The 21,973-nt window shown below is 43.8% G+C and overlaps 1 protein-coding gene and 1 long non-coding RNA gene across 2 annotated transcripts in view; one reads left to right on the top strand and one right to left on the bottom strand.

Moving 5' to 3' along the window:
- LOC128699305 (uncharacterized) overlaps positions 1 to 21,973 on the bottom strand; it is a 136,757-nt gene that overhangs the window by 66,480 nt on the left and 48,304 nt on the right. The gene's annotated exons all lie outside the window — the stretch shown is intronic.
- On the top strand, positions 3,362 to 14,213 carry LOC138851267 (uncharacterized). Its single transcript, XM_070080200.1, has 6 exons — positions 3,362 to 3,366; positions 5,746 to 5,883; positions 9,319 to 9,811; positions 10,598 to 10,869; positions 11,192 to 11,675; positions 13,052 to 14,213. Exons 1-6 carry the CDS (start codon positions 3,362 to 3,364, stop codon positions 13,595 to 13,597), a joined length of 1,938 nt encoding a protein of 645 aa, XP_069936301.1. The 3' UTR covers positions 13,598 to 14,213.

The following is a 21,973-nucleotide window of genomic DNA, read 5'->3' as shown; positions in this document are numbered from 1 at the left end:
AAGATTGAGACACTTATGCAACATTGATTCCCATATGTTGCATAAGTGTCTCAATCTTCAACTTGTCGGTTTTTCAAACCATTCATCACAACCTACACCCTGTTCGAATACCCCACCCACCCTCAATAACATCGACTTATCCCTATTAAGCGTCATCCCCGTTGCCATGCCAAAACTCTCCACCAACTCACTAACCCTACATAAATCTTCAGACCTTCTAAATAGCACTGTAGTGTCATCAACATAACCTACGATCCCCGGTTCCAGACACCCCATCCCTCTCCATCCCTTTCTGTACACCCCAACGCACAGCCCTATAGAACGGGTCTTGGAGCAACGCAAAGAGAAGCTATGACACAGGGCATCCCTGCCTTAAGCCCCGTTCTATCCTAACAGGTTGACCTAGTCTACCATTCACTTGCACCCTAACCGTTGCCTGCTCATACAACACCTTAGCCCAACTGACGATTTTCCTCCCAAACCACTGCCATTGCATAAACTTCCACAACGCCTCACGCTCCACACAGTCATATGCCACATGCCAATCTAATGCTAAAACCCCACCCTCCACTTTCATCTACAAACCTACGTATAATCCCCTGCCCCACACACATTGAATGCCCAGGCACTCCATATTGACCCTCATCCAAAACTCTGTCAAGAACGCCTTTTAACCTATTTCCTAACACTTTAGCAAAGATCTTGTAATCACCACACATTAACATGATCGAACGATAGTCATGCACACATTCACAAGACTTCTTTTTAGGGATCATGACCACTACACCCGTTCTCTGCTGTTCCCCCAACCTGCCCATGGTTTTCATGGTATTAAATAACGCCACTAAAATGCCACGCATACATTCTCAGTTTTCCCTATAAAAATCACAAGAGATGCCGTCAATACCAGGCGATTTACCCATACTCATCCCCTCCACTGCCATCCTAATCTCCTTCTCACTTATAGGCCCTCTCAATTTCAATCGATCCCTATGCACTAGATTATAGTTTACCCATTCACCCATTGAGCCTAACACCTCACAATTAACCCCCACACTTTAACCATTCTTCTCATACCACGCATCCACATAACAACCCATACCCTCTGTTGACGAAAGCACCTGCCCCTGACAATATCCCGCCAATTGCTCTTGTACCCGCAAACTCATCGTTTCTGTTGCCCTATGACGTATCCCCTGTTCTTGCAAGACGTACGCTGATGGACAGTCCCCCATAAGACCTCATCAAGGCCCGCTGCAACCCTCGCAGCATCAAAATTGCGATTTTGAATATCCCTAATCCGTTGCTTCAAACCCTCAATCTCACTCATCGGATATGCACCCCCCTCCCATATAGCATTCCTGTAGTTGACCCTCAAGGTAATTTAAAATCCCATATTGAAACCGCCATTCTTCTTTTCTCCTCTTCTGATAAAAATCCCTCACCTTCCCTTTACCGACCGTGTCCCACCACCCAAGGACATCAACCACCCCCATCCATCAGCCCACCACCTCCTCCAAGCACACTCAAAAGATTCCCTCCCTTCCCCCCTGTTTTCAATAACCCAACATTTATCTTCCAGTAACCTCTGAAATGCTTAGGCAAACCCTCCCAATTAAAGTCCACCAGAACCCCTCGATGATCAGAGAAGCTTACATTCAACGCACACACACTGCCCACCCTCACCCCCCGAGATACATAAATGCGATCAAGCCTCTCCGCATAATGCATAATCACACTTCATCGTATGCGTCACTTCGCCGCTCACCTCCCCTCCAGCATCCACTACATTCACACCTCGCAACAGATCCCCTAAAAACCCCGAAAAAAAAATTTCCCGCTAGGCTCCGCATCCTTACGTCATACAACACAGTTCCAATATAATTGTAATGCCTGGCAGCAATCTTAAATGGTAGACAAGGACATCCCTAAAGAACCTATTTTTAACACCCATGTCCCCTTCCGCCAGCCCATACACCCCAATGAAACCCACCCGAACTCCCCCCACGTACCATCCACCCTAACCACCCGTCCCTCCTCCCCTAATAGCGCCACACCACCTTTCAGTCATGTAGAACAACCCATGTACATGTTGTATCCAGTAATTGACAATTCACCTAAAGTTTTATAATTATGTTCCTGCAAGAACACAAGGTCTGGCACATATCTCCTCAAATAACCCTCTAGAACTTTACATTTGTCCACTGCCTTCAACTCATTAACATTTAAAGTAAGGCACTTGAAGGCCGTAATGGGAGCTTACCTTTAGGTACCCTAACACACTCAGAACCCTGGCGAAAATCCCCACCCCGCCCCCCACACTTCTCATCACCTTCCCCTTGCTCATGCTCAATATTCTTTAAGCCACCTTTATCTCTAGGCATTACATCATGCCAGGCTTTCTTCCCAGTCCTTTGCCCAAGCGTCAAAACATCCTCACTATCAGAAATGACAGCCGTCCTTTTGCGAGAGCTATGCTTCTCACTCTTTGCCTCCTCCTGGGCATCTTCCCTGTGGACCTCCACTGCCACACTCTGAACCCGCCCCTCACCACTCACATCCTTCTCATTGAGGCCTCCCACCTCTGCCTTCACACTCACGGTATCCAAACCAGCATTGGCCACATTATACACCGAAACATCCAATAAGTCGTTCAGGGCCTCCTGAATTGTAGCTTCCAAAACATGGTGAACAATTGCAGACTCTTCACCACCCGTCGCCTACACCAAGCCTATGTCCTCATCAAGTCCAATGAGTGTCACACACTCAGGCGACGACGACTCCTCCCTCTCCACCTCCACACTCCACACCTCCCGTGACGAAGGCTTACGTTGTGTCGCCGTTGCGTAAGTCAGCCGGTTCGTAGTATCATCAGACCTCGCCTCAGCCTCAGGTCTACCACGTCACATTGGACAAAGCGCTGCTATGTGGTCGTACGCCCCACACACATGGCACATACGCCTCTACCTGTGTATGTTATTTACACCTGAGTCCGGAAGTCCTCCATTCCCACATATGATGGAATAGGATGCTTCAGGGACATTTTAAGGGAAAACGTCCCTTCAGGGAAGCCAACTAGTGGCCCATCTCGCCAACGTCCCAATGTCGCCATATGAATCGTCCCATATCTTCCGAACACATGCCATAAATCACTCTCATCAGCCTCGAAAGGCACATTATGCACCTTGACCCAGATGTAGAATCTTGATACGTCATGAAGACGGACACTAACGCCAGGGGTAACCGGCTTAACCACCTCCTGATACTTGGCCACCATGTTTTCATATGTGCTGCTCAGCCGGAACTTGACGAAATTCGTGCCACACCTTTCAGTGAAACACTATCAAGGTCTTCATTAGCGATGCCGTATGTGTCCCGCAATATCGCCGTCAGCAACATATTGGTATTCAGGGCACTGAGCATGCCCCTCACCAGTTCCACACAGTGTTGACACGTCTGCGGCCACTCTCCGCCATGATGAAAGTACTGTCTCCTGCCACCAGGGGTCAAAGTGCAGCTCTCTACCCGAGGGTCGAGAGACGAATGTCAAACCTTGATTATCATGCTACGAGCATGAGTTCAGGCCGCAAACCTTCGTTATCATGCTACGAGCATGCGTGAACACCACAAATCTTGGTTATCATACTACGAGCATGTGATCAGGCCACAAACCTTCGTTATTATGCTACGAACATGAGTGCAGGTCACAAACCTTGGTTATCATGCTATGAGCATGTGTGCAGGCCACAAACCTTGGTTATCATGCTATAAGCATGAGTGAAGGACAAAAACCTTCGTTATCATGCTAAGAGCATGTGTGCAGGCCACAAACCTTGGTTATCATGCTATAAGCATGAGTGCAGGTCACAAACCTTGGTTATCATGCTATGAGCATGTGTGCAGGCCACAAACCTTGGTTACCATGGTACGAGCATGAGTGCAGAACACAAACCTTCGTTATCATGCCATGAGCATGGGCACAGGGCACAAACCTTGGTCATCAGGCTACGAGCATGCGTGCGCCCCACAAACCTTGTATATCATCCTACGAGCATGTGTGCAGGCAACAAACCTTAGTTATCATGCTACGAGCAGGTGTGCAGGCCACAATTCTTGGATATCATGCTACGAGCATGTGTTCAGGCCACAAACCTTGGTTATCATGCTACGAGCATGAGTGCAAGCCACAAACCTCGGTTATCATGCAATGAGCATGCGTGCAGGCCATAAACCTTGGCTATCATGCTACGAGCATGAGTGCAGGCCATAAACCTCTGTTATCATGCTACGAGCATGCTTGCAGGCCACAAACCTTGGTTATCATGCTACGACCATGAGTGCAGGCCACAAACCTTGTTCATCATGCTACGAGCATGTTTGCAGGCCACAAACCTTGGTTATCATGCTGCGAGCATGTTTGCAGGCCACAAACCTTGGTTATCATGCTGCGAGCATGAGTGCAGGCCAAAAACATTGATTTGGTGCTACCTGGAGTTTACCTGGAGAGGGTTTCGGGGGTTGTAGCATGCAAAGAGTACGTAACCTTTATTCGGCGCATGTACACACCCTCACTGAAAGACTATCTCCCCCATCCAGCGAACCAGGTGCTAATGGTTAGCGATGGGGCCCCATCGTTCAATCAGTACCCAGGTTCCAGCCAATGAGAAGATGGTTTTGGCAATCGCAGAGGTGTTGTGGGTACCACACACCTGTCTGCCCTTGTCATTCCCATTCTAGAACTGGTTGAAGCACGGTGTGCTCTCTAGTGGCTTCTATTCTGCCTTGCTTATCGTGGAGTGCACTAATACCTATCGTTGTACATAGTGTATATAGTGTACATAATTCTGTTCTTACTTAGTGAAGGATAATATAAGTCAAAAGTTTTTTCTTCTGTGTTTATTTTGCTCCCCTTACACTCAGGATAACAGGCCTTTGGATTCCTGGGATGTAATATGGGTAACCTGTCCGGGAGCTGGAGCTGGACTTAGAGCACGGGTTGAGCCTAGGGTGACGCTGGAAGCAAGAACATTGTGTAGCTTGCTGTCTGGCATTGCGTAAGTTTTGCCAACGCTTCACAAACTTTGCGTGTCAATTGCCTTGCTATTGTATGATCGTTGACAGCTCGCTACTAGCTTGCTCGGTGTGCTCGCTTTGCTACAGTCAATCTTGTTGTTGTGTGAAGATTTTGCAGTCAGCTTTGCTATTGTGTATCAGCCTTGCTAAGTGTATGTGCATATTCTGCAGTCGTACTGTCCATAGCTAAGCGTGTCTTGCAAATAACGTGTTACATTGGGATACGAGTATTCTACAGTCGTACTGTGCTTAGCAAATAACTTATTGGTTAGGGTATGCCACCTAGACGAGTCAGACGTCTGGTGTCGGAATACACGTTGGTAAACCTGCCTAAATTTTCCCTACAGCGTTGTTGGCAAATTGCTCGTTCCATTGGCATTGATTACGAACGCTCACTCACAGCTGCGTAGCTTAGCACTCTTACAAGTATCAAACTTCGGGAAGAGGAGATGGCACATCAGACTCCTCCCTCTGCGGGAGCCAGGAATAAAACCCCGATGTTCTCGCAGGAAGGAAATGATACATCAACGGAGCAAAATCGTCAGTCTCGTGCAACAGGGTTGCCTGAAAGCGAATCAGCGGCATTGGCACTTGAGTTGGCAAAAATCAATCTTGAGCAGACTAGGGAACAGAGGGCATATGCCAGTTTTTACAGGTTGTAAATTATTTTAGTTTACAGAAAGCAGTACAGCTTGTTCCCCGCTTCAATGAAGCAGAACCAGACCAATTTCTCGAAACTTTCGAAAATGAGGCTCGAGCCTTGAGGTGGCTGGAACAGCACTGGGCGTCATTGGTTCACAGCATTGTTTGGTAAGGCACAGAAATTTACGTTAGTGTTAAATGACACTGATTTTTCCAATTATAAAGTAGTGAAGACAACATTTCTGGGAGCATATCAATGCATCCCAGCTAAGTATAGGAAGTCATTCAAGTTAGGCAGACGACAGCTTGGTCAATCCCTGGTGGATTTTGTGCAACAGCAGACCAAAGCTGTTACCAGCTGGTATAAAGCAAGTGGTGTTGTTACCTTCGATGATCTCATGCAGCTTGTCCTAGTTGACAACCTGCTGGAGTCTGTTGGACCAGAGGTTAGTCTTTCTGCAGGATCGTATCTTAACCACTGCATTGGAGGCAGCCAGGTTGGCTGATACCTTTGAAACCAATTGCTCCTTGTCCGAGCGGTCCCATCTCTGTTCAACAGCCTGGCACTGGCCGAGATCATCAATGCTGGAGGATGAAGTGCCAGCCGGAGGGAAAACGTCTATGTCAAGCAACTAAGTCACCTGGTGAGCCACGCTACTTAACTTAGGGTCCACCTGATGAGCGACAAACCCCTCAATATGGTGCAGCTCGACAACAGTATCCAGAGCAACACCAGTTGCAGCGTCAGCATGGAGTTAAGAGCAAGCCTGTCGTCTGCTTCCTCTGTAATAAAGTAAGTCACATCCGTCCCAACTGCCCCCACAAACCCCAACCTATAGGGAAAATCTATAGTGTCCCTGGTAACATGTCCCTGAAAGAAGTAGAGAAAGGGATGGTTCCTTATTACTGTCAGAGTCGTATTTCCCTTCAGGAAAACTCAAAAACAACTGAAGTCAGAACCTTTAGAGATACTGGAGCATATTGCTCACTTATAAGAAAAGGAGTATTTCCCCTTTCTGAACACACTTCATTACAATCCTCTGGTTTGCTGGTAGCATTCGGAGGAGCGATCTTTTCTGTACCCTTGCACAGAATCTATGTACAGTGCAAATATTACACTGGATACTTGACTGTGGGTGTATCTGAAGGATTCCCTATGAAAGATGCCATGTTATTACTAGGTAATAACATTACCACTACTAGTGTATGTCCTGAACCCATAATGATTAATTCTTCTCCGGTGTTGGCCATAACTAGGGCAACATCCCAAGGGTTGTCTGGCAAGAATGCTGACCTATCCTTGGACGACTCTGGTCTCGGAAAAGCCAATTAGTTTTACGAGGAAAACTGGCCAGAGCCTCATAAATTAAGTAAACAGACCCAGATTAAGCCTTCCTGTTCTAGGGTTGCAGGATTGCCAGATAATTATTTCCATGCCCGAGGGACTGTCCTTCCGGGAGGAACAGCGAAAGGACCCTTCTTTGAATTTCGCTTTTCAGGCAGCCATGGGTAAATCCTTTTCGGATCATCTGGTCAAGTATAAACTTAAAAACGACTATTTGATCTGCACAGAGACTGGTAAGAAGATAGAGGGCCGGCAACTGTCAGACAGGTTAGTGGTTCCAACAAAGTTTAGACCTCAAATATTGAATATAGCTCATAATACTTCATTAGGATGTTACCCAGGAATTACTAAAACATTATATAGAATCACAAAAGAATTCTATTGGCCAAAATTAAGGCAGGATGTGAAGAATCATATCCGATGTTGCCGAGAATGTCAGCAAGTAGGGAAACCTGGACGTTCTATTAAACCTGCACCTCTCCAGCCTATACCTGCTGATGGAGAACCTTTTGCAGAATTAATTATAGATTGTGTAGGACCACTACCTAAGTCAAAGTCTGGAAATCAGTACTTATTTACCATTATGGATAGAGTAACTAGATAACTAGAAGCAATTCCCATGCACAGTATTAATACTAAAGTCATTCTCAAGGCTTTAACAAGATGTATTTCTTGTTTTGGCATTCCTAAAACTATTCAAAGTGATCAAGGTACTAATTTCACTGCCAAAGCATTTAGGGAAGCATTAACTAGGTTAGGGATAATCCACAACTTATCCACTGCCTATCATCCTCAGTCCCAAGGCGCCTTGGAAAGATTCCATCAGACGTTAAAAATCATGATGAGAACTTTTTGTATGCTGTTTTCAATAAGAGAAACTGTGCAGGAGTCTACCGGGTATAGTCCATTTGAGCTGATCTTCGGGCACAATGTACGAGGTCCTCTTCGGGTGCTCAAAGTAGAATGGATGGGAGAAGACGTTAGCTCAACACTCTACAACCCGTCTTCAAGGTTGCAGGTGGCACGTCAGTTAGCCAAGGCTAACCTAAAGGCAGCTCAAAACAAGATGAAACAGAGGTATGACAGAAATGCACAACTCCGCTCCTTCCATCCAGGAGACAAGGTGTTGGTGCAGGAACCTATACCTGGCCACACCTTGAAAGCTAGATTTACGGGACCTATGCAAATTGTAAATAAGTTATATGATGTAAATTATGTGGTATCTCCCCTTGATAAGACCTCAAAAACTAAAGCTTACCACATTAATCAATTAAAATATTTTCATACACAAGATAAAGTCCCAGTAATGACTCTGTTCTCTACATCTGAGGACGACTCTAACTCTTTGCACTCTATTTCAAACTTCCAAACTCTGCCCTTTAATGGAGGGACTGTCTGAAACTCAAGCAACAAGTTTAACTAAGCTTCTACAGTCATACCCTGATATTTTTTCGGATGTGCCGAAAAAACGTACATTAGCTTATCATGACATAGATGTGGGAAACTCTAAACCTATTAAACTCTCCCACAGAAAGCTAATCCTGAAAAGCAGAAGCTACTTCAGCAGGAAGTAGAATTTCTGTTAAAGCATGGTTTAGTGGAGGAGTCATCTAGTCCATGGGCTTCACCGTGCATCCTTGTTAAAAAAGCTGATGGAGGGTTTCGTATGTGTTCAGACTACCATAAGGTGAATGAGGTCACAATCACAGATGCTTACCCTCTTCCTCGTCTAGATGACGTAATAGACTTTGTGGGTAAGGCTACTTTTGTGTCCAAGTTAGATCTCCTTAAAGGTTATTATCAGGTACCTTTGACGGATAAGGCGAAGGAAATCTCTGCCTTCAAAATTCCAGGTCATTATCGATATACAGTTACCCCCTTCGGAATGAAAAACTCCCCCTCTTCATTCCAGAAACTTATCCATCAGGCTATTAAAGGACTTGAAGGCACAGCAGCCTATTTAGATGACATCATAGTGGTGTTTGGTACTTGGGATCAACAGCTATTTAGCCTTAAGGCTCTCTTTGAGACCTTCCAGAGTTCCCATTTAACTTTTAATTTATCTAAGTCTTCCTTTGGCCAGGCCACTGTTACTTTTCTGGGCCACGAAGTAGGTAGTGGCAAAGTTGCTCCTAAATTTGCTGAAGTTCTTGCCATTAAAGATTACCCAATTCCCCATTATAGGAAATGTCTTCAACGTTTCCTAGGCATGATAGGGTTTTACAAAAAATTCTGTAAAAAAGTTTCAGATATTGTAGCCCCCTTACCTCTCCTACCAGTCACAAAGTTCCTTTTAATTGGACCCCAGAATGTCAAAATGCTTTTACGAAAGCAAAAAGATTATTGTGTACTGCACCCATTCTTTCGTCTCCAGACTTCTCCAAACCTTTCTCATTACATGTTGATGCTAGTGAGTCTGGGGTTGGGGCAGTACTGTTGCAAGACGGGGACGAGGGGTTGCAGCCTGTAGCATTCTATTCATCAAAGTTCCAGCCTCACCAGAGGGCTTACTCTACTATTGAAAAAGAAGCCCTCGTGCTGGTACTGGCTTTGGAGCATTTCGATATTTACGTGGGCCAGACTTCGCAGGTGGTCACTGTCTATAGTGACCACAATCCTCTGGTATATCTCGAAGCCATGAAAAACCACAATACAAGGCTCATGAGATGGTGTCTACGACTGCAACACTATTCTCTCAGAATATCACACATTGCCGGCAAAGAAAATAAGTTGGCGGATCCATTATCAAGAGTATTTTAGGTTAGGATGAGTTAAGGACCTGTGGTGACCAGTTTAAACTCTTTTTTTTTTTGTCCATTTGTGTGTTTTTTTGTGTGTTTTTTTACCGTCCGCCCGTGTCTTTGACCTACATAGGTGAATTTCATTTATTTCAGTTTTTATGAAATATGAGTTATTTCACCATGATCATGGCGGCGACTTGCTGCTTAATACTGTACTTTCTTTGTTTCTCATTACTATCCTCCATTATTTTTGTCATGTCATTTTGTATCATTTAAACACGAAAACGTATTGAAAAGCAAGACACATACCGTTGAATAAATCTTTCATAGGACTACTTATCTTTCTGCTTAATCTTTCTCAATTCAAGCTTTGATAATACTAGAAGAGAAAAATAGTCGTAAAGAAAGTTTTTTGTACATAGAATTTTTTTTTAATACTGTCAGCATTTCGCTACGATGCTCCAGTACAGTGCTCACTAAAATGGTATCATGCTGCTATTTGGGAGTTACTACCCCTCAGGGAAGGTTCCTTGATGTTGGTGAGGGGCTCTTGATTTAGGGAATTGGATCTGTGCTCCAGTTCCCCGAATTAAGCCTGAATGCCTTCCACATTCCCCCCCCCCGGCGCTGTATAATCCTACGGGTTTAGCGCTTCCCCCTTGATTATAATAACAATAATAATGGGAGTTACTACACAGCAGAGTGGCTCCTAAGTGTAAAATTAAAGAAGGGAAGCCTGATGCTCACAGGACAAAGCCTGAAATTTAGATGTGGGTGTTGTGTCTCCATCAATCAGAGAACTAAAGCCTTTAGAATTCACCGAAGAACTTGGCCATCACCTCTTCAAGGAATGTGCGCTGATGCTACTGAAGGGCTCTTGGCTAAAGGAATTAAAGCTATCCTTCCTTTCCTCGAATCAGACTTTATAGCACATGGAAGCACATGGCTTCTTCCGAAAGGAAGAGGCCATGTGCTTCCATGTGCCTCATGTGGAGCAGACTTCTGGCGACGAAGCTCCGTGAACATTCACTGGACTCTCTGGACTCTCTGGGTTCTTGGGACAGCGAAGTAAGCAAAACCTGCCGGGGCAGTAAAATGGGATGGATCAAGAAACGCTCATCCCAACCACAGATATACAGGATGAAGAAGGTTGGCAGGTATCAGGAGCTTCGAAGTCCAAGAGGAGAGACAGTGTTACCTTGCCTTAGCTCGAGAAAGCTAAGCCATCCGCAGGTAACAAATTCAAGTTGATAAGCAAAGGACACCACGACACTGTCTCAAATTTACCGCTAACCTACGAAAACCATACCATTAACTGGACAACACAGACACAGTGACAGTAACTTCTAACCGCAGTTTTATGTGAACTTTCGTCTACCACTCTTCTTAGACGGTATATCACTGATGGTATGTCACATAACCCAAATATTATCGTCACCACCGCCGACATAAGAGGTGGAGTCGTCATGCTCAATACCAGTGACTACAACACCAAAATGATAGACCTTTGCATGACCAGTCTACTTACGAATCCATCAGCACACAATACAAAACCTATACAAAACCGACAAATACTCAAGCGCATTAGTGAAGGGAAGGAACTTCTGTACTTGATACCCAGCAACCCTAAACCAGCACAAATGTATGGTTTACCTAAGACCCATAAACACAATATTTCTCTCAGACCAAACACATCGGGAATAGGCAGTGAACCATACAAACTAGCCGGAGTTCTTGTGAAACATCTTTCCTGCCTTCTGGGGACCATCAGCCCCAGTCATCTAAAGCATTCAGATGACCTCAACCGCATCAGAGACCTCTCCATCCGAAACAAGAAACTAAGTAGTTTGGGCACAACTTCCCTCTTCACTAAAGTACCCACCACACAAGCTATGGACGTTCTATGACGTAAAATCAATCAGAACCTTAATCTTTGTTACGACTATTTACTGCGTAACTTAAATAAAAAGTCCTGGCTCCTAAAGGGTAAATCCTGGTATGTTCAAGGGCATGTATATTACCTTGAAAAAACAACCACTGTAGGGCCAGAATATACCATCATACAAATTATGAAGCATAAATTTAAATAATCAATATATTATAAGGAAAGGCACAAAAACTCACCTATACAAAAATGTAATATATATTAGTCATAAGTATATGCAACCTACAATCTACTCTACTACAACAAACGTCACCGCACTCCAGTTCAAATTTGGCTCACTAGCACACTGCTACTAGTGAGTAAAACAAAATATATAAACATTTATAAACAGGGAGGCTCCATGTACGCTGAGGTCAGTGGTCAGTACGATGAGATCAGTGGTCACGTGTGGTCATACCTGCCTATAAGCTCTTAGGAGTTAGCGTGGGCTGTTACCAAGCACCATGGCTTGTTGTAGTGTTTTAGAATCTCAGGTTCAAGTGTTGAAGAAGGAGATTCTACTTCTTCAGGAGGAAAATAGGAGGCTGAAGCTTCGCACAGACGAGTTTGGGAGTGAGTGTGAGAAGGATTTAGCTGGTAAGGAGGAAATGGTCACCAGCAGTGATGGTGGCAGCCGCTTAAGTGGCAAGTGGTTCACAGTTCAGGAAGAAGGAAGATGAGGAGAGTTCATAGAGAAGATGTGAAGGTAGGAAATCGATTCTTTGTTCTCCAAGACGAGTGTACTTCAGTGGTTAGTGAGGTTGAAGGTACCACTGATTCCCCTGCTAATAAAGGTAAGAATATTTTAATAGTAGGCAATTCTCAGGTAAGATATATGGACCATGCATTTTGTAACAGAGACAGAAAGGTCAGACAGAGAGTGTGTCTTCCAGGAGCTGGTGTTGGTTACATAGTCAGCAGGTTGGATAATATTATGGCAGGTAATGGGAACAAGCCCATTATCTGCCTTAGTGCTAGAGGTAATGACATTGGGAAGGGCAGGAGAGAGGAGCTGCTGGATAAGTACAGGTCAGCCATAGAAGTAGTCAGATCTAAGGGAGGGATCCCAGTCATATGTAGCATCTTGCCTAGAAAGGGAGTGGGCAATGAATGGATGTCTAGGACAATTGGTATAAATTGCTGGCTAGACAGGTACTGCAAGGAACTTGCAATTCCATTCATTGATAACTGGGACCTATTCTTTGGCAAACATGATATGTATCCAAGGGATGGGGTTCATCTCTCTGGAGATGGAATGGTTGCATTAGCCAATTCGATTGAGAGGGTAATTGATGACTTGTCTAGGAATTTAAACTGATAGATTATAGAGGTATGGGTGTTTGTGGGAAACAATCAGGCTGCAGCATTAGGGTTAAAAACAGCAGTTATTACCGGGATACCTCAGGGATATGTTTAAAAGACAATATCCAAAATAAAGTTGCTAGTAATGGCAAATCAATTGATCAACAAACAAAGAGAGATAGTAGAGGGCAACGAGTGACTAGCTCCCTTAAGGTCTACTATACAAATAGTAGGAGTCTACGAAATAAGATAGATGAGCTAAGATTACTTGCAAGTGTAGGTAATATAGATATTATTGGTATAACAGAGTCCTGGTTCAACCTGAAAGATAGAGAAATACCTTCTGAATGCAACATACAGGGTTATAAACTATCCCACACTGATAGGATCAACAGGAAGGGTGGTGGTGTGGTGATGTATGTCAGAGAAAATTTAAATTGTCTTAGACATGATATAAGATTAGCAACATCTAACACAGAATCTGTTTGGTTACAGTTTCTCGAGGGACGTGACAAATTAATTTTGGGTGTGATTTATAGGCCCCCAAACCTTGATAGGGAGATGCAGTAAGCTATTATGGGACGAAATTCATAAGGCATCTAGATATGAAAATATTGTGATAATGGGAGATTTTAACTTTAGACAAATTGATTGGAACAATATGATAGGAAACCTTGAGTCTAGTGACTTTCTTGATACGGTTCAGGATTGCTTTTTATAACAGGTTGTGACAGAACCAACTAGAGGAAACAATCTGCTTGACTTGGTTCTTGCCAACAAAGATTCACTAATTAATAATCTTGAGGTTAGTGATGAGTGATCACAAATCACTTAGTTTCAATGTATCATGGAATTGCCCAGATAGCTGCAATCAAATCTCTGTCCCAGATTTTTGCTTGGCCGACTTCATGGGACTGAAAAATTGCCTGGGTGGGCTAAATTGGGATGTCCTGACTATGGGTCAGGTAGGTGATCTTGGTTACCAATATGACTTTTTCAGAGCATAGTTTTAGCTGCCCAGACAACTTTTGTTCCGAGTAAGGAAATTAGATCTAACAAAAATGATCCCAAATGGATGAACAATAGATTAAAACATCTCATTGGTCAAAAGAGAGGCATATATAGGCGTATGAAAAGAGGGAAAAAGAGAGAAATAAAAAAAGGAATAAGAAAAGCAAAAAGGGATTATGATGCTAAGGTAGCAAGGGCTTCAAAGACTAACCCAAAAGGGTTCTTTCGGGTATACAGAAGTAAGATTAGGGACAAGATTGACCCACTTAAAAGTAACTCTGGTCAGATCACTGACAGTGATAAGGACATGTGTGAAATTCTCAATACCTACTTCCTCTCAGTTTTCATCTAGGAAAATACTAGCCATATTCCTAAAATAATAGATTATGTAGAACAGGACGATAATAAACGATGCAAGATTGTGGTAACTAGTGACATGGTTCTCAGACAAGTAGAGAAACTAAAACCTAACAAATCCCCAGGTCCTGCTGAACTGTTTGCAAGGGTGTTAAAGGAATGTAAAGAGGAACTTAGCATACCTTTGGCTAATATTTTTAACATATCACTACAAACTGGCATAGTTCCTGATAAGTGGAAAATGGCAAATGTAATACCTATTTACAAGGCAGGTGACAGGTCCTTGGCTTCGAACTATAGACCAATAAGCCTTACTTCCATAGTGGGAAAAATTTATGGAATCAATAATTGCCGAAGCAATTTGTAGCCATCTTGATAGGCACAGATTGATTAATGAATCTCAACACGGTTTAACAAAAGGGCGTTCCTGTCTTACGAATTTGCGAACTTTTTTCACTAAGATGTTTGAGGAGGTAGATCATGGTAATGAATATGATATTGTGTATATGAACTTCAGTAAGGCTTTCGATAGAGTTCCACACCAGAGGATATTGAGGAAACTTAAGGCACACGGAATAGGAGGAGAATTTTTTTCCTGGGCAGAGGCATGGTTGACAAATAGGCAGCAGAGAGTTTGCATAAATGGGGAGAAATCTGAGTGGGGACACGTCACAAGCGGTGTTCCTCAGGGGTCACTGTTGGGCCCGTTGTTGTTCACAATTTACATAAACGACATAAATGAGGGAATAAATAGCGACATAAGCAAATTTGCTGATGACACCAAAATAAGCCGTCCAATTCATTCTAGTGAGGACAATAGAGCACTCCAGGATGATTTGAATAGACTGACGCAATGGTCGGAGAAGTGGCAGATGCAGTTTAATATTGACAAATGCAAAGTTCTAAATGTTGGACAGGACAATAACCATGCCACATATAAACTAAATAATGTAGATCTTAATACTACTGAGTGCGAAAAGGATTTAGGAGTTCTGGTTAGCAGTAATCTAAAACCCAGACAACAGTGCATTAGTGTTCGCAATAAAGCTAACAGAATTCTTGCCTTCATATCTAGAAGTATAAATAATAGAAGTCCTCAGGTTGTTCTTCAACTCTATATATCCTTGGTTAGGCCTCATTTAGACTATGCTGCTCAGTTCTGGTCACCGTATTACAGAATGGATATAAATGCTCTGGAAAACGTACAGAGGAGGATGACAAAGATGATCCCATGTATCAGAAATCTTCCCTATGACTGAGGGCCCTGAATCTGCACTCTCTCGAAAGGCGTATAAATGGAAAACAGGAATAAATAAAGGGGATGTAAATAACGTGCTGAAACTTTCCAGCCAAGACAGGACTCGCAGCAATGGTTTCAAGTTGGAAAAATTCAGATTCAGGAAGGATGTGGGAAATCACTGGTTTGGTAATAGAGTTGTGGATGAGTGGAACAAACTACATTGTGTAGTTTTGAAAATAGGTTGGATAAATACATGAGTGGGTGTGGGTGGGTGTGAGTTGGACCTGACTAGTTTGTGCTGCTGGGTCTGGTGCCGTGCTCCTTCCTTGAGTGGAGGTGACCAGACTGGGTGGGTCATTGGGCTTATCCGGGGGGTGGGTCATTGAGCTAATCCGGGAGGGAAACACGGACCTGCTCCGCATGGGTCAGTAGGCCTGTTGCAGTGTTCCTTCTTTCTTATGTTCTTATGACACTCTCCCCCCTTGTTCTGCCGGTCTGTCTACCAGCAGTCAAAAACACCATATGAATACTCTCCCAAAACTTAAAGAGGCCTCTGCCTTACAGGTAAACATGAGAGTACATAAGGACAAATAATGTGGTATAAACTTACATATCAGATATAGACAGAGATGTAATCCACATCACCGTGTCATCCTTTGCAGACGATACTAGGATCTGCATGAGACTGTCATCTATTGAGGACACCGTTAACCTCTGAGAAGATATAAACCAAGTTTTCCAATGGGGAACGGAAAACAATATGATGTTCAATGAGGACAAATTCCATTTGCTCCTTTATGGAAAACTGGAGGAGATAATAACTAAAACAGAGTATACTACAAACTCTGATCATACAATAGAGTGGAAAAAAATGATGTGAGGGACCTGGGAGTGGTAATGTCTGAGGATTTCACTTTCAAAGATCACAATAGTGCCACAATCACAACTGCAAAGAAAATGATAGGATGCATAATGAGAACGTTCATAACAATAAATGCCAAGCCAATGATGATCCTTTTCAAATCACTTGTTCTCTCTAGGCTGAAACACTGATGTACATGAACATCTCCGTTCAAAGCAGGTGAAATTGCAGATCTAGAGAGTGTACAGAGAACCTTTACTGCACATATAAGTTCCATCAAACACCTCAAATACTGGGAACGCCTGGAAGCACTTGACTTGTACTCGCTGGGGAGAGAGATATATCATAATCTACATTTGGTATATCTTAGAAGGAATGGTCCCGAATCTGAACACAGAAATCACTCCCTACGAAAATAAAATGGGGGCATTTTGCGATGCAAAATACCCCCAATGAAAAGCAGGGGCGCCATTAGTACACTAAGAGAAAAAACCGTAAGTGTCCAGGGCCCAAGACTGTTCAACAGCCTCCCACCAAGCATAAGGGAAATTACCAATAGGCCCCTGGCTGCCTTCAAGAAGGAGCTTGACAGATACTTAAAGTCGGTGCCGGATCAGCTGGGCTGTGGTTCATACGTTGGACTACGTGCGGCCAGCAGTAACAGCCTGGTTGATCAGGCCGTGATCCACCGGATAGACCCCCACCTACTTAAACCAACACCAAACCATGACGACTTCTCCCAGCCGCCGCCCTTCTCATACTACCACACCAACATTTCACCTGCTCCTGTCTCCTGGCCACTCTGCCTGACTAGGAATAATACGCGTCCGGTTTCAGAATATATCCCGGAAAATGACATTATATATGGAGCGTTTTTTATAAAATATTTCTACTGGAGCACACTGCCTAATAATCTTCCTCTACCTCTCGGAGATTTTGACCTGATTGAGCTCTGCATTAATTTCAACGGTTTTCCTTTCAATAACAGTCTCTACAAATAAACCTTTGGGATGAGAATGGGGTCCCCCAACAGTGCCGTCTTAGTCAACTTGTATATGGAAAAGAGCTCTTCAAAACATTAATTCTCCATGCACCAACATCACTCCTAACAAAGTTATAATCCTTCCCGATGTAAATTTAAAGAAATATTGCACATCTGCAGCGGTTCTCAATTGACCAAGAACTGCTTGTATAAATTAAAAAAAGGAGAAGCTACGGAGCCTCGGTGTCCAGACTGCGGCAAGAAGCATCATGCCTGGAACCTGCACAGCCTGGAGAGGCTCCGCTGTGTCAAGGCAGCATGGAAAACCTCGGATGTTCAGCCTCCAGTATCAAGTGGAGCACTCATCACTGAGCAGCAGCCTCGTCCAAAGTAGTCTACAGTATCATGGAACCTAGGGTCACTTTCCCGGCTACAGCGATGAAGGAAGCCTAGGAAACATCGACGGGGTCGCCGACTTGCTCAGCCAGCTTCAGTATTCCGACCGGACAACGGCAGCCGACGGGTCCAGTTCTGCAGGAACAGACTACAGTTAACGAGTCAACCCCCGCAGCACCACAAGAGCCACCAGTGAGGGACATTGTAGCTCAGGAGAACATAGTAGGTCATCCTCTATTACCCCAACAAATGATGTCGACAATAACGCTCTTCACCGATATCATATGCAACCTAGTAGACTCAGAAGAAAACAGAGACATGCAGAACTATTGTGAAGACCTTTGTGAACATATGCATGATGGACAAAACAGAGTCCATGCATTTATTTGCAAATTTATCCGACAACAACCCAACACAAAATGTTTTGCCGAGAAATGCACAGGTTCTACAGCAAGAACCTGATCGAGGTCACGAAACAGCTGAATTAGATCGACGTCTTCATGATCCTCAGATGGATGATCTTAGGATTAAGACCCTTGTCAGGACGTAGTTCCTGACGAATCAAATAAAAAATATTCTGTATTAGGACTGAAGAAGCCACTCGTGGCGAAACGTTTCCTTTAATAAATGTCCTGAAGTGCAGATAAGTGTCTTTTTCCACACATCAGGTACTAATCAAACCCAGCCCATTTCACTAATGTATCTCTACTTACACTTAGGCACATTACATACATGTATATGTATACACACAGATTTAAATTTTCTCCTATTTGTCTAAATAGTTCTTGTTATTTTTATCTCATTTCATCTCCATGGGGAAGTGAAAAAGAATCTTTCCTCCATAAGCCATGCGAGTCGTCAGAGGCGACTAAAAGGCCGAGAGCAAGAGGCTAGTAACCCCTTTTGCTTTATAAATTACTAATAATAATAAGAAAAAATTTATTCAGCTGGGATATTTGAAAATGTGTGGACGTAGTGAAGATGATAAGAAAGAGATGATTGGCAATGTTATGAATGTAAAGAAGTTGGATGTTCTAGCTGTAAGCGAAACGAAGCTGAAGGGGGGTAGGGGAGGATTAAGTCAGGAGTATCTGAGTGAGTTACAGCTAAGGAAGGGGTAGCAATAATGTTGAATGATCAGTTATGGAAGAAGAAGAGGGAATATAAATGTATAAAATGGCCGATGTCTTAATACAAAAACATTGTCCATCGTCTTTATAATTCTTCTCAAGATGGTAGACTTTTACCGTCCTCGGAAGATTATCCCACACACCAACAACTCTGTTTGAAAACCAATACTTACCTACGTTCTTTTTTAATCTAAATTTATCTAACTTAAAACTGTTATTTCTATTTCTTACTTGAGTCGATTTCCTAAGTACGTTATTTATATCGCAAATGTTTATGCAAATCATCCACTTTCAGTAGTGACGTGTTCTTGTTCAGTGATGGGGTGTTCTGTTGGGTGGTGAGGTGTTCTTGTTTAGTGGTGGGGTGTTCTGTTGAGTGGTGAGGTGTTCTGTTGAGTGGTGAGGTGTTCTGTTGAGTGGTGAGGTGTTCTTGTTCAGTGGTGAGGTGTTCTTGTTTAGTGGTGGGTGTTCTGTTGAGTGGTGAGGTGTTCTGTTGAGTGGTGAGGTGTTCTGTTGAGTGGTGAGGTGTTCTTGTTCAGTGGTGAGGTGTTCTTGTTTAGTGGTGGGGTGTTCTGTTGAGTGGTGAGGTGTTCTGTTGAGTGGTGAGGTGTTCTGTTGAGTGGTGAGGTGTTCTTGTTCAGTGGTGAGGTGTTCTTGTTTAGTGGTGGGTGTTCTGTTGAGTGGTGAGGTGTTCTTGTTTAGTGGTGGGTGTTCTGTTGAGTGGTGAGGTGTTCTTGTTCAGTGGGGGGTGTTCTGTTGAGTGGTGAGGTGTTCTGTTGAGTGGTGAGGTGTTCTTGTTCAGTGGTGAGGTGTTCTTGTTTAGTGGTGAGGTGTTCTTGTTTAGTGGTGAGGTGTTCTTGTTTAGTGGTGAGGTGTTCTTATTGAGTGGTGAGGTGTTCTTGTTCAGTGGTGAGGTGTTCTGTTGAGTGGTGAGGAGTTCTTATTGAGTGGTGAGGTGTTCTGTTGAGTGGTGAGGTGTTCTTATTGAGTGGTGAGGTGTTCTGTTGAGTGGTGAGGTGTTCTTATTGAGTGGTGAGGTGTTCTGTTGAGTGGAGAGGTGTTCTTGTTTAGTGGTGAGGTGTTCTGTTGAGTGGTGAGGTGTTCTTGTTTAGTGGCGAGGTGTTCTTGTTTAGTGGTGAGGTGTTCTGTTGAGTGGTGAGGTGTTCTTGTTTAGTGTTGAGGTGTTCTGTTGAGTGGTGAGGTGTTCTGTTGAGTGGTGAGGTGTTCTTATTGAGTGGTGAGGTGTTCTGTTGAGTGATGAGGTGTTCTTATTGAGTGGTGAGGTGTTCTGTTGAGTGGTGAGGTGTTCTTATTGAGTGGTGAGATGTTCTGTTGAGTGGTGAGGTGTTCTTATTGAGTGGTGAGGTGTTCTGTTGAGTGGTGAGGTGTTCTTGTTTAGTGGTGAGGTGTTCTGTTGAGTGGTGAGGTGTTCTTGTTTAGTGGTGAGGTGTTCTTGTTAAGTGTTGAGGTGTTCTGTTGAGTGGTGAGGCGTTCTTGTTTAGTGGTGAGGTGTTCTGTTGAGTGGTGAGGTGTTCTTGTTTATTGGTGAGGTGTTCTTATTGAGTGGTGAGGTGTTGTGTTGAGTGGTGGGGTGTTCTTATTGAGTGGTAAGGTGTTCTTATTGAGTGGTGAGGTGTTCTGTTGAGTGGTGAGGTGTTCTTATTGAGTGGTGAGGTGTTCTGTTGAGTGGTGAGGTGTTCTCATTGAGTGGTGAGGTGTTCTGTTGAGTGGTGAGGTGTTCTTATTGAGTGGTGAGGTGTTCTTATTGAGTGGTGAGGTGTTCTGTTCAGTGGTGAGGTGTTCTTATTGAGTGGTGAGGTGTTCTTATTGAGTGGTGAGGTGTTCTGTTGAGTGGTGAGGTGTTCTTATTGAGTGATGAGGTGTTCTGTTGAGTGGTGAGGTGTTCTTATTGAGTGATGAGGTGTTCTGTTGAGTGGTGAGGTGTTCTTATTGAGTGGTGAGGTGTTCTGTTGAGTGGTGAGGTGTTCTTGTTTAGTGGTGAGGTGTTCTTGTTCAGTGGTGAGGTGTTCTGTTGAGTGGTGAGGTGTTCTTGTTTAGTGGTGAGGTGTTCTTGCTTAGTGGTGAGGTGTTCTTGTTCAGTGGTGAGGTGTTCTGTTGAGTGGCGAGGAGTTCTTGTTTAGTGGTGAGGTGTTCTGTTGAGTGGTGAGGTGTTCTGTTGAGTGGCGAGGTGTTCTTGTTTATTGGTGAGGTGTTCTGTTGAGTGGTGAGGTGTTCTTGTTTAGTGGTGAGGTGTTCTTGTTTAGTGGTGAGGTGTTCTTGTTTAGTGGTGAGGTGTTCTTGTTTAGTGGTGAGGTGTTCTGTTGAGTGGTGAGGTGTTCTTGTTTAGTGGTGAGGTGTTCTTGTTTAGTGGTGAGGTGTTCTTTTTTAGTGGTGAGGTGTTCTCTTGAGTGGTGAGGTTTTCTTGTTTAGTGGTGAGGTGTTCTTGTTTAGTGGTGAGGTGTTCTTATTGAGTGGTGAGGTGTTCTGTTGAGTGGTGAGGTGTTCTTATTGAGTGGTGAGGTGTTCTGTTGAGTGGTGAGGTGTTCTTATTGAGTGGTGAGGTGTTCTGTTGAGTGGTGAGGTGTTCTTGTTTAGTGGTGAGGTGCTCTGTTGAGTGGTGAGGCGTTCTTGTTTAGTGGTGAGGTGTTCTGTTGAGTGGTGAGGTGTTCTTGTTTAGTTGTGAGGTGTTCTGTTGAGTGGTGAGGTGTTCTTATTGAGTGGTGAGGTGTTCTTGTTTAGTGGTGAGGTGTTCTTGTTTAGTGGTGAGGTGTTCTTGTTTAGTGGTGAGGTGTTCTGTTGAGTAGTGAGGTGTTCTTATTAAGTGGTGAGGTGTTCTGTTGAGTGGTGGGGTGTTCTTATTGAGTGGTGAGGTGTTCTTATTGAGTGGTGAGGTGTTCTGTTGAGTGGTGAGGTGTTCTTATTGAGTGGTGAGGTGTTCTGTTGAGTGGTGAGGTGTTCTCATTGAGTG

The sequence above is a fragment of the Cherax quadricarinatus genome, unplaced genomic scaffold (assembly GCF_038502225.1).
Source record: "Cherax quadricarinatus isolate ZL_2023a unplaced genomic scaffold, ASM3850222v1 Contig219, whole genome shotgun sequence".
NCBI lineage: Eukaryota > Metazoa > Arthropoda > Malacostraca > Decapoda > Parastacidae > Cherax > Cherax quadricarinatus.
The sequence above is the reverse complement of the archived record's forward strand: the minus strand, read 5'-3'. Positions and strand labels throughout refer to the sequence as shown.

What these genes read in the sequence shown, in the direction of transcription:
- LOC138851267 (XM_070080200.1), top strand. An exon ending in TTGGTTCACAGCATTGTTTG is followed by an intron (nt 5,884 to 9,318) that starts GTAAGGCACAGA and finishes CAGATATTGTAG; the next exon opens with CCCCCTTACCTCTCCTACCA. An exon ending in TGGCGGATCCATTATCAAGA is followed by an intron (nt 9,812 to 10,597) that starts GTATTTTAGGTT and finishes TCCATCAATCAG; the next exon opens with AGAACTAAAGCCTTTAGAAT.